This window comes from Gracilinanus agilis, chromosome 1 (assembly GCF_016433145.1).
Source record: "Gracilinanus agilis isolate LMUSP501 chromosome 1, AgileGrace, whole genome shotgun sequence".
Lineage (NCBI taxonomy): Eukaryota > Metazoa > Chordata > Mammalia > Didelphimorphia > Didelphidae > Gracilinanus > Gracilinanus agilis.
The window spans coordinates 271,685,020-271,697,467 of NC_058130.1; the positions used below are offsets into that span (position 1 = coordinate 271,685,020).

At 43.8% G+C, this 12,448-nt stretch overlaps 1 protein-coding gene across 1 annotated transcript in view; it reads left to right on the plus strand.

The window, feature by feature from the left end:
* LLGL1 (LLGL scribble cell polarity complex component 1) overlaps positions 1-12,448 on the plus strand; it is a 108,193-nt gene that overhangs the window by 52,820 nt on the left and 42,925 nt on the right. The window contains exons 3-4 of the mRNA XM_044661757.1: positions 5,040-5,121; positions 5,312-5,442. Coding sequence (XP_044517692.1) covers positions 5,040-5,121; positions 5,312-5,442 — 213 coding nt within the window. The remainder of the gene's footprint in view (positions 1-5,039; positions 5,122-5,311; positions 5,443-12,448) is intronic.

Below are 12,448 nucleotides of genomic sequence, written 5' to 3' on the forward strand. Positions count from 1 at the left end.
TAAAATCTAAAAAGATAAACTGGGGTGGGGGAGGATAAGAAAAGCCCAGGGATGGCGGAGAGGTACCCTGAGAATTCAATTAGGGTAACCTTTCCCTCTCTGGACTTGCCTCTAGGGAAGCAGGGGTACAAAACAGCCCAGGGTGGGGGTAAGATCACCTCCCCACTCTCAAGATAAGGTTGGATTGAAGTCAGCCTGATTCTCCAGCTGACCGTAAAACTGAGGGAGCAATGCAGAATTTGTAGAGCTGAATGGGGGGAGTTGGCTGGGGTGGGGGAGAGGCCTTGCTGGGCCCTGGGGAGGTAGCAGAGATTGTTGCCAGGGGCAACAGCCTAGCCATAGAGGACGGTTGCCTGGTGACCCTCAGGAAGGGATTCCAGGATGATTGTGGAGAATACCAAGCTGGGAGGCCCCTGGCCCAGGCTGAAATAAGGCTGGGGGGTTGGAGGGAAGAGGAGAGAAAGGAGGCGTGGTGAGGAGAAGGGAAAGCATCGTGCTTGGAGGCCAACAAAGGGAGAGGGGACAGGGCTAGGGAGGGAGGATGGGCACTGCTGCAGAAAGAAGGCAGCTGGGGATTCAGGAAGGGAGTGCAGAGTGGAAGCAAGCCATCTTGACCGATATATTCCCAGATCCGGGCGCATGCTCCCCAAAATACAGCACAGCCTTTTAATTTAGGCACATGAGAGTGGGAGGAGGAGGAACAGGTGGGGAGCCCTAAATTTAAATCTTGGGTATTTTTTTCCTTGTTTCTCCTTGTCACTAACTCATTGGAGTTTGGATGCTGCTTTAGGGGAAAAGACTCTTAAGGAGTTTGGGAGTTGAAAGAGGAAGGGTGGGGGGGTGTTGGCAGGGATTTTGGTCCCCAAAAGGGGTGGGTGGTGAGTGGGCAGATGTGGGAATGGGGAGACACAGTCCCCCAAATTGCTTTCCTTTGGCTGGATCTCTTTCTGGGATCCATACCCCTTTATCCATCCTGTCAAGTGTTCTTACAAGTATTTTATTTATTTTATTTTATTTTATTTAGCTCCATAGCTAAATCTGGCCTAAGTACCTACTACATGTCTGGTTCTTTGCCTGGAACTGTTGGGGAAACAAAAAAGAGGCCTCTGTTTTCAGAAGAGCTTGAGATGATGTCATGAAGCAAAAGAACAGTGACCTGGGAACCAGGAGATTTGGGTTTGAGTCCTGGCATACAGAACCTTGGACAAGTCAGAAATGGGGAGATTGAGGGCAGTGAGGTGGCTCAGTGGATAGAGAGCCAGGCCTAGAAATGGAAAGTCATGGGTTCAAATCTGTATTCAGACACTTCCTAGCTATGTGACCCTGGGAAAGTCCTTTAACCCAACTGGCTAGCCCTTACCACTCTTCTGCCTTAGAAATAATACATAATACTGATTTAAGATGAAAAGTAAGGGAGAAAGAAGAAAGAAAGGAAAAGGAAGGAAGGAGAAAGGGAGGAAGGAAGGAAGGAGAGAAAGAGAGAAAGACAACATATAGTCATAGGGCATTGGTTCCTGACCGAGGGACAAGATCTAACTTGTAGTCGTTAAAGAAATTCCAGGAGAATCTAAAAGATTCTTTTGGGAAATCTCAAAGAAGGAGCTGAGTTCATCTGACTAAGATTCTTTCTGGATTCTCTCCTGGGTAAGAAGAATTAGGACTGACCAGCATGTCTTTTCCCCTTTCAGTGTTAGCTGAAAAATCCCAGGATACCTAATCTGTCTTTAATGTCCATGTTAAGTGGTCTAGTCCAGTGCCGTGAACTTTTTCTTTTCAAGTTCTAGTAATAGTAATATGAGAATGCCCACAAGCAGTTAGAACAAAGTGTATTTCTCTTGTTTCTGCCAAGTTTGTGTCTATTACAATAAAATTGCTAGGTTTTATTATAATCTGGTGCCTGGTAGTTGTTGAGCCTTGAATTCTCCTTTGTGAGCCTCAGTTTCTTTCTTTGTAAAATGAAGGGGCAGGAATAGATGGCTTTTGAGGACCCTTTCAACTCAGATAATCTATGACTCTAGAATGCCAAGGACCCGTAAGAGAATTTAGAATGCAGATGAAAGCATATGATTTTTCAATGTTTATTTGGGTTTACATGATGGGATTTTGGTTTTATAAGATTACTCACTCATAAAAATGAACAACATGGAAATACAATAATACACGTATAACCCAAATTGAATCACCTGCCAGCCCCGGAAGAAGGGAGGGAGATAAGTTTGATTATATAACTTAGAAAAATCTTGTGTGGAAATTTGTTATAACATGTAATTAGGAAGAGAAGGAAGGAAGGAAGGAAGGAAGGAAGGAAGGAAGGAAGGAAGGAAGGAAGGAAGGAAGGAAGAAAAAGAAATGAAATTCAGAGAGGGGAGAAAGATCAGTCCCCTGAGGTTTTGAAGCAGCCAGGAAAATCTTTTTTTTTAAACATATAAACAAGTTATTTAAAAACATTTACTTTCCATTTTAGAATCAATACTGGGTATTGGTTCCAAGGCAGAAGAGCGGTAAGGGACAGGCTATGGGGGTTAAGTGACTTGCCCAGAGTCATAGGAAATATCTGAGATCAAGTTTGAACCCAGAACCTCCCATCTTCGGGTCTTGCTCTCTATCCACTGAGCAGCCTCCTAATCAGGGAAATCTTAATGGAGGAGGTGATCCCTGAAAGATAAATAACTTGGGGAGGCAAGTTAGGGGAATGAAGACTAAGCCTGGGGCAATCTGTGTTGCCCTTTCTTCAAGGCTTCAAGGCAGCCTAGGTGCCTGATGCTGGCTCTGAGTTTAAGGATTTCTCTCATATTCTAAATCTCCCCAGTCCCTGCTCCCTCTCCCAGCCACATACCCACACTCTCAGCACAAGAGACTGTTGGTTCCCACTAATACTAACCAGTTTCTCCCCTGATCCTCATTTCCAGTCTGAAGTAGAGCTGATTAAAAAATAATCATTTTGCAGTTGATGGAAATTTCCCTCTGTGAGCTCTGCATTCTTTGCTGTGGGTATAGAAATGGGAATGGGGCACTGCACAGAGCTGGCACCAGAGAAAGCACGGGGCTTCTTAGAGCAAGGATTTCCTAGCTCCAGAAAAGGTGGGAGTAGAGAGATGGGGTGCAAGACTGAATCGAGTCCTAGACAGTGTCATGGTATGAAATGGAACCAGACTGTGAATCAAGAACCAGAGGCTCTAGTCCTGTGTCCCCCCACTAGCTGGTGGTATCCCCTTGGGCCAACAATTGAGAGCCCAGGATTCTGGCTTCCTTCCCAACATTTAGACATTTCCCAGGACAGCTAGGTACTATTAGATTTAGCCTAGCAACCCTTATCATCTTTTCCTCCAAAACCTGTGATGGGGGCAGTGAAGGGGAGTTTTTTGGAGAAGGAAGCGTAGACCCAAATTTAGGTCTTAACTTATCCAGCTTTCCCTAGCCACTGACCCTCTGGGAGTCAAGTCAGCAAGGCAAGGCTGTTCTGTACATGTTCTCATTTCTAGGCCTTTGTCAGAAACTAAGAGGACAGAGTGTAGATAATAAAGTACAAAATGTGATCCCTGCCCCTTGGAATGACTGGTTTTGTCGAGGAGATGACTAGCATAAAATGAGATCGGACGAAAGGGTAATGTGAAATTGCTTGTGTAGGATACAATAACATGTACAGATTAAATTGTATGTTATTTTTATTTTTCATCATAAAGATTTGTTTTACCATTTACACATTTCCATATAAGTTTTCCAAAGTTATACGATCCAAATCGTCTCCCTTCCTTCTTCCCTCCCCCCTCCCAGAGATGGCAAGCAGTTCATTCGGGGTTATACATGTATTATCATGCAAAACATATTTCCATATTGTTCATTTTTGTGAGTAATCTTGTAAAATCTTTGGTTTTATATTATTATTCTCCTAAAAAATGAACAAAATCAAAATATGTTTTGCATGTTAATACACGGTTTTATATTATTCTCCCCCCAAAATGTAAATGAATAATCTTATAAAATCTTTTGTTTTATATTATTAGTCTACAAAAAATGAACAAAATGGAAATATGTTTTGCATTTTAATACATGGTTTTATATTGCTATTCTCCTACAAAACTGTAAGCGAATAATCTTATAAAGTCTCCTACAAAAATAAACAAAATGGAAATAATGTTTTGTGTGGTAATACATAGCTTCATATTATTATTATTCTCCTACAAAAATGAACAAAATGGAAATATGTTGTGCATGACACATATGATCCAGATTGAATAGCTTGTCAGCTCCGGGAGAGGGGAGGGAGACAACATGAATCCTGTAACTTTGGAAAATGTATGTGAAATTTTGTTATTAAAATAAACTAAAGATAAAACGTTAAAAAAAAAAAGCACCAAAATCCAAATAAACTTAAGTGAAAAGTTGCATACTTTGATGACAGGATAAATTATAAGAAGGAGAGACAGAGGGTGCAGCTTAGTGGGTAGAGAGCCAGACAGAAAAGTAGGCCGAGAGGTAGGGAGAGACTGGGTTCAAATCTGGTCCCAAACACTTCCCAGCTGTGTGATCCTGGGCAAGTCACTTCACCCCCATTGCTTAGCTCTTTCCGTTCTTCTGCCTTGGAACCAATACACAGTATTGATTCTGAGATGGAAGGTAAGGGTTTTTAAAAAAGAAAAGAAAAGAAAAGAAGAAGGATGTGAGCCAGAATAGCTGTGGAAGACTTCCTGTTCCTGGAGGTGATACAAGCTGGGCCTTGAAGCCTGACGAGGCTTTCTGTGGGTGGAAAGTATCCCCAAAACTTGGGAAATATTTAGCTTTGTAGTTACAAATGTGGAAAGAAGGGACACACATGAACTTGGAGCCTGAGAAAAGACATTGCTTTCATTTGCTTTTTTTTTTTTTTATTTGCAAAATGGGTTTCCATAGGTATCCCCTAAAACACTCAGCTCTTGGAGACATTCCATCGCATGTCAGTTAAAGACAGAGATCAAGTTAGCTTTGGGGCTGGGGGTTGATTTGCACCAAAGCCTCCTTTCTTGCCTGCTGTGTCTTGTCCTTGACCCTGCCCTCTGAAGCTACGGGGCCCCTGGAGTGGAGTTCACAGGCCTACACAAGGAGACGGCTACAGTCACCCAGATGCACTTTTTGCCTGGCCAGGTAAGCGTGATTTCCCACCTCTGCCTCTGTCCTTTGATCTTCCCGGCTCTTCCCCTGGAACCCTGAGCCTTGGGAATCCTTTCCTGGAGACAGAGGGGCTCTGCCTTGGCTTCCTCTAGGGAACGAGAGCCCCCCCACCTCAGGCTTTGGTTGTGCCAGCCTCTGAAAGCCGTCCCTTGTGTCTCCCCAGGGCCAGCTCCTCACCTTGCTAGACGACAACACCCTCCACCTTTGGGGGATCTTTCAGAAGGATGGCTACTCCCACTTGGAGGAGACCCACAGCTTCCTCCTGCCGGGCCGCCCAGGGTTTGACAGTGCTAAGTACTCAATGCAACCTCCCCTGCCTCTTTCTCTCTCACACTTGTTTGGGGTGGGAGTGGGCCAGGCGATAGATGGCTGGGTAGCCTTCAGGAAGCGGGTCTGCAGGAGCATGAAAAACCCGAGGAATAAGCGTAGAAGCCTAGGACATGTATAATTAAAGCCAGCCAGACCCCCTGATTCTAGAGGGATTTCTGGGATGTTGTTTTCTTCCCAAGGGTAGATGGAGAGAGGCTACAAAATAGGGCATGGGAATAGGAAACTTCTCAGGAGAGATTTCACCTGAAAAAAAAAAAAACTCTTTTTATCACCAAAATGGGACTTGCCCACAGAAACAAGAACCAAAATCTTCTCCTGGCTCTGTGGCCTTTGGGACCAGTTCTGTGGATAGATTCTTAAGATAAGTCGTCTTCTTTCCCAGTTTCGAGGCTTTCCCATGGAGCAAACTTGAGTGCCTTCCTATTAGGTCAAAAAATTTCCCTGTCTGCCCCATTGTGTCTCACAAGCCCCCAACCCTTAAAACTTGGGTCCCCCCCAAAACAAAAGCTACTTCCATAGGTTGACCTCTAGGAATCAGACCTCCATTTTTTTCAGGTTCAGGCCAAAATGATTGAGATTTTCTGTCCTTTTGGGGCTAGAGCTTTTCAGAATTCTCCACTCCCTTGCTTTTTTTTTTTCCCAAGTTCAAATTCTGTGCCCACCCTCAACACAGTCCCCTCTAAGCTGACCCACTTCCCCTGAAGCCTTAGCCCAAGGGCAATCTTTTTTCCTCAAATTAAACTCCCATGGGGGCTGCTGCTAGCCTGGTTGCCTGGGAAACGGCTTCTCCGGTGCTAGATGAGCAGCCTGCTCGTGGGTAGCCAATGTCTCGCCTCCACCAACATCTCTGTTTGCTTTTTTTTTGTAAATTGGGGCAAGGTAGAGACTGAGCAGTGGGTGGCATGACTGGCAGGTGTGGGGGGGACGACTGTTGGTACTGTGAGCTCCAGTCTGATCCACCCAGCTGGGCACCCTGCAGAGACAGCTCACCCAGAGTGCCCTACAGAGGGGAGAATCTGGAGTTTCCAGGCCCCCACAATGGAATCTCCCTAACTCCCATACGATCATGAACTTTAGGAGAAAACCCCACACATTTGGTATAGGGCAGAGGAAATTTCCCTAGTCCTCTAGGGCCTTAGTGTGGTCATACCAGGGGTTTTGGTGAACTTTTAACATCTTCTTGTGCCTCAGATGCTGAGGAACCCTTTCTCAGTCAGGAGAATGGGGTGAGAATCAAAGGGAGAGAGAAAAGTTCTGGAGGGATCGTTTTGCTTCTCAAAGGACCCTAGAATTCTGCAACACCCCAGTGACTTGCTTGGGATGATGTTGCTCCAGTCTTTGCTTTAAAGTTCCTTCATAATGCTACGCCTTCCCTAACTGAGGACTAAAGATGTTTATTTTGCCTGACAATACGTATTTGTTACAAGGGTTTTGTTTTTCTTTTAGTAGAGGGAAAGAAAATACAAGCTTGTTCATTGAAAAAAATTTTTTACCAAAAAATCAAAAAACACTCCATTAAGTTCCTAGCAAAGTCAGAATAGAAAATAAAACTATTTCTGATTGATGGCAGCAGCACCCAGGCTAACAGAGGGATCATCTATCTTTTGGGGGGCTTGTATCAGCAGAGGATTTGTTCCAGCCCCCTGGTTCCCCATTGTGGCGCCTGGAGGCCCAGGGATGAAGAAAGGGAAGGCCGTAGGCAGTATATGTATGTCATAGAATGAAGAAACAGGACAGGGAGAGGGAAGAGATGGTTTGGGGCCCAGATACAAGTGTGACAGGGGCTGCCGCAGGGAAATGGCTTTGCTTTAGGGCATCCTAAGAGGCCATTTGCTACTTGCTCTCCTTCCTTCCTTCCTTCGGTGATGGGAACAAATACAAGCAGGCTTGAGGAGGTCGGACTAGATGAGGGGCTAACTAGGTCTGAGCCTTAAAACTACACAGAGATATGTCTCTATGGAAAGAAATCAAGAGTGAGGTTGGGAATGGGGGGACCGGCCCCTTTTTGAGGGTTTTGCCCTTATATATCAGGAGGAGGAAGTCTATTCTCTCCATTAAGTTTGTGCCCCACCACCAGCCACGTCTGCCCTGGGTCATTCTTTCCCCAAACTCATTCCTGGGAACACAAAGCCTTGTAAAATGAGGCGAGACCCACAGGGCCAGGGTTCGGATGCCAGGAGAGGCTATCAGGGGATGAGCTATGAATGGAGCATTTCAAGTATCCTCCTTAACCTTCTTTTCAAAGGTCTGGTATATCTCAGCTTCTCCTAGGAACCATGCCTGGCTCTGGCATTTGTCAGTAAACCCAAAGCCTTTCTGTACATTCTCAATTCCTGCCTCTCTCTTTTTTGGGGGGTGTGAGTAGGGGTGGGGTGGGTTATGAAGTCCCTAAGCCATTTGTGTGGAGCGGTCATTCCAAAGCATTCATTGCCCTCTAGCCTCTAGTCATTCAACAGATATTTATCTATTATCTTTAGGCCTTTAGACTCTGTTTCTTGAACCTCACCTCACCTGTCCCAATTCTTTAATGGTTTCTGAGAAAATATGTTGCATGAAACAGCTTGTAGGAATAATGTAATAAATAACTAATAGATTGGGCAGTGTTGCTAGAGGAGGCCTTTGATTTTTTAAAAATAATCTTTTTAAAATTTAATTTTATTATTTTCATTTTAATAATAATTTGATTTTAAAATAATAAAATAAATAGAAATATATTTCATATAATATGTGATATGTAAAAATAACTATAATAATACATTTAATAATAAAATAAGTTTTCCGAAGTTATAGGATCCAAATTGTCTTCCCCCTTTCTTCCTTCCCCCCTTCCGGAGCTGGCAAACAATTCAATCTGGGTTGTATATGTATTATTATACAAAACATATTTCCATATTTAAATAATGTTGAGAAACATTGGTTGGGGGCTTTGTGTAGGGAATAAAGAAGTGTGCAAGACAGGGGCAGCTAGATAGTGCAATGGACAGGTGGGAGAACCTGGGTTCAAATCTAGCCTCAGATACTTCCTAGCTATGTGATCCTGGGCAAGTCACTTAACCCCAATGGCCTGGCCCTTACCACTCTTCTGTCTTAGAAGTGATACTAAGACAGAAGATAAGGGTTTAAAAAAAACAGTGGACAGAACACAGCTCTGCTCTCAAGGAGCTCAGAATCTAGTAGATGCCATTGGACAGACATCTAAAACAAAAGCCAACAGTACAAAAAAAGTAGGAGTAAATGCCTGAATTTGTTAAATGTTCCAGATCAGCAAAGGCCAAGATAGTCAGGGAAGGCCAGAATGTGGAGGACCTTGAATACTGGGCCATGAAGTTGAGATTTGATGGCCTGGGGAAAATGGAGCCTTTGTAGTTTAGAGTGATGGATGGTTTGTAGACTCACCTTCCACTTTCCATTTCCTTATCAGGATCCTGGCATCTGTCAAGGGGTCTTCCCGGGGCCTAAGGAGGCAGACTTTGGAGTGGAGATCCTGGCAGCCCTCTCCCTGGGAGGAGCAGCAGTTGTGGCAGTCCAGGAAATAGTCTGGATTCCAGTTCCTATTAGGTCCATTCCAAAAGCATGCCATCTTGCTTTCCTCCTGAAGCAAGAAATGCAAATTCCTTTCATCAGCCTTCCTGTGAGGACCCAAGACAGCTTTGACACACTCTTTCCTCCCTGTCCCAGGGATTTGTGTGGGCTCTTTCTGTGAATGACAGTCTTTGGCAATGAAAAAGTTCCTCTTTTAAAAGGACTTTTCTTCTTGAGTCTTTCCCCACCCCCTCCTTGACAGGCCTAAAAAAAAAAATGTAAAGAGCATATATTAGGTAGACAAGAATGCATTTCCTAAGAAAGGACTTCTCCTCTCTCCCCTCCCCTTCTCTCTTTTCCTCCATCCTCCCACTCAGCTGCCTGGGACATCTACATGAATGATGGCACATGGAGTTAGTACCACTCTTGCTGACCAGCTTCAGGCTTTTCCTGGTCTGTGGAAAGACATTTTAGTAATAGAAGAGGGCAGCGGGATAGCAGAGGTAGCCAAGAAACCAAGGTATTCATTATGGCCATGGAAGGTACCTGGACTTTGGGTCTCTTTCCCTACCAGCTTCTGGATTCCATTTATTTAGAGGTGGAGCCAAGATGGCAGAGTAGAAGCAGGAAAGCTCAAACAAGCTCAAAGGAGAATCCTCTCCAACCAACCTCAAAATAACACCACAAAATGAATACTGGAGTGGATTCCAGTTAAAAAAAAAAAGAACAAAACCTTTACTTTCTTAGTACCAACTCTTAAGACAGAAGAACAAGGAGGGAGCAGATCACACAGCTAGCAAGTACCCAAGGCCCTTCTGATCCCAGACCTGGCATTCTATCCATTGTGTCCCTCTGGATTCCATTTAAGAAATTATTTGCCAGTGGATGAGAGAAACCTTATCTGAAGTCCAAACTGTCTTCTGTCTTAGAATTCTTTTTTTTTTTTAACTATTACCTTTTGTGCACTGGCTCCAAGGCAGAAAAGTGTTAAAAGCTAGACAATAAGTGACTTGCCCAGGCCACAAAGTGTCTAAAGCCAGATTTGAACCCAGGAACTCCAGTTTCTAGACCTGGTTCTTTATCTATGAAGCTCACCTAGCTGCCCTCTTTAGTGACTCTCTGTGAATAAGTAAGACAGAGACAAAGAACATTCATCTCACTACCTCCATCTTTTGGGGATTTATTCTCTTTGACCCTCCACCCTGTAAAATCCATGGTGTGAAAATGAGGAGCTCAATATGGTTCAAAGAAAGGTCTCTAGGATTAGTTGAGGTCAAAGAGAAATTCCTCTGCCCTTTGGGAATTGGAAAGGAGATCTGTAGGCACTAGAGGAGAAATCCTGATGGCTATGGCCCATCAGAGAGGGCGAGTCTCACTGGGCAGACTCGTAAGTGGTTTTTTGGCCCCCAGCCTTTGCTTCCGTCTCCAGGGACTCTTGCTTTGTCTCCCAGCTCCCTGGCTGGCCTCTCTGTCAAATGGATGAGCCTGAGAAAACAAGGTAGAATGTGAAATGTGATTTCCCCCCCCCCCCCCTTAAAGGAGTTCTGGAAAGAGGCACAGTAGAAAGAATACTGGATTTGGACTCAGCTGAGTTCAAATCACATCTGTCCCTGGGAAACTTTCTGACCAAGAATATGCCTCTTAATAATAGCTAGCACTCAGCAGCTAGGCGGCACAGTGGATAGAGCAGCCTGGCCTCCAGTCAGGAAAAGTCATCTTCCCAAGTTCAAATCCAACTTCAGGCATTTACTCGCTGTGCGATCCTGGCCAAGTCACTTAATCCTGTTTTTTCTTGGTTTACTTTTCTGTAAAATGAGCTGGGGAAGGAAATGGCAAGCCACTCTAGTGTCTTTCCCCTGAAAACCCCAAATTGAGGCATGAAAAGTTGAACACGACTGAAACAACCAAGTAATACATAGAGGGCAGCTAGGTGACTCAGTGGGTAGAGAGCCAGACCTAGAGAAGAGGGCCTGGATTTAAATGTGACCTCAGACACTTCCTAGCTGTGTGTTCCTAAACAAGTCACTTAACCCCAATTACCTAGCCCTTATTGCTTTTCTGCCTTGGAGCCAATACTTGGTATTGCTTCTGAAATGGAAGGCAAAGGTTTAAAAAGTATATTCATTAGGGGTATTGGTCTATAGTTTTCTTACCCTTTTTATTCTTCCTGATTTAGGTATCAACATGATATTTGTGTCATAAAAGGAGTTTAGTATTCTTTCCTCTCCTAGTTGTCTGAAAAATTTATTAATTATTGGAATTAGTTGTTCTTTAAATGTTTGGTAGAATTCACTTGTGAATCCACCTGGCCTTAGTATTAGTACTTAGTATTAATTCTAAGACGGAAAGTAAGAGTTAAAAAAATAATAATGATGGCTAGCATTTATATATAGTGCTTTCAGGTTCACTAAGTACATTATGAAGATTCATTTGCTCCTCACCTTGTAAATTAGGTGCTACTGAATTTCTCCATGCCTCAATTTTTTCAGCAAAATGGGCATAATATTTTCTACTCCCCACTCCCAGGGTAGTTGTGAAAAAAAAATGCCTTGTTAACCATAAAAGTCTCCATATATGTGAGTTGTCATTACTTTAAAATATTTTGACAAAGATGACATTGGCTGAAGACAGTATGGGAGCCTCTGCTCCAAGGACCTCTGTGGTCCCTGGCTCATCCCTCAACCATCCATTGTCCATAGGCTCAAACCCTGCAGGCTCCCTGCTGGATGACCCAGAAGAGACTTTCCTTTTTCTTATTTATTCTCTCTTCTTTCATTCCATTTCTATGTCTTAAGAGCATAGACTTAGAGCTTGAAGGGACTTTTAAGGCTAAACAACCCTGTCTCCTTATTTTATAGTTGAGGAAACTGAGGTCCAGAGAGGTGATAAGTGTCTTGCTTAGGGTCATACTTATCTTAAGAGGCAAAGTCAGAGTTTGAACCCAGGAGGTCCTTGACTCCAGATTCAGCATTTTTCACTCTGCCAACTTCTTCCTTTGATCAGGCCAAAGGGGGAGGGACCGGAGAGCCTGTTCCCTCAGAGACTATTTTTATAAAACTACACACAGGTTCTTAATGACTAATTTCAATGAGTAATTGCAAGCGATAATTATGTACCTCAGAGCCGATCTCTCCTCCCCATAATTCCTCCTCCTCTTGCAGGTTCCAACACAGTAATTAGCAGCTGGCCAGCCCTTTCAAGTCAGAGAGTTAGATAATAAAAAAATAATAATAATAATGAAGTCTGAATCTCCTCCAAACCCTTTCTGAAACCCCCTCTGAATTCTTCCCCAATAAATAGGGCATAGAACTAGAAAGCACCTGGCAGTTCCTTGCCCTTTGGTGGAATAGGGGTTTCTGGGTTAGGTTTGGAGCTTCTGGCTGAGCTTGAATGCTTGTGGGCCTTTCTGACCTCGTCTCCGGATTGGTGATTCTCTCCTCTCCTCCTT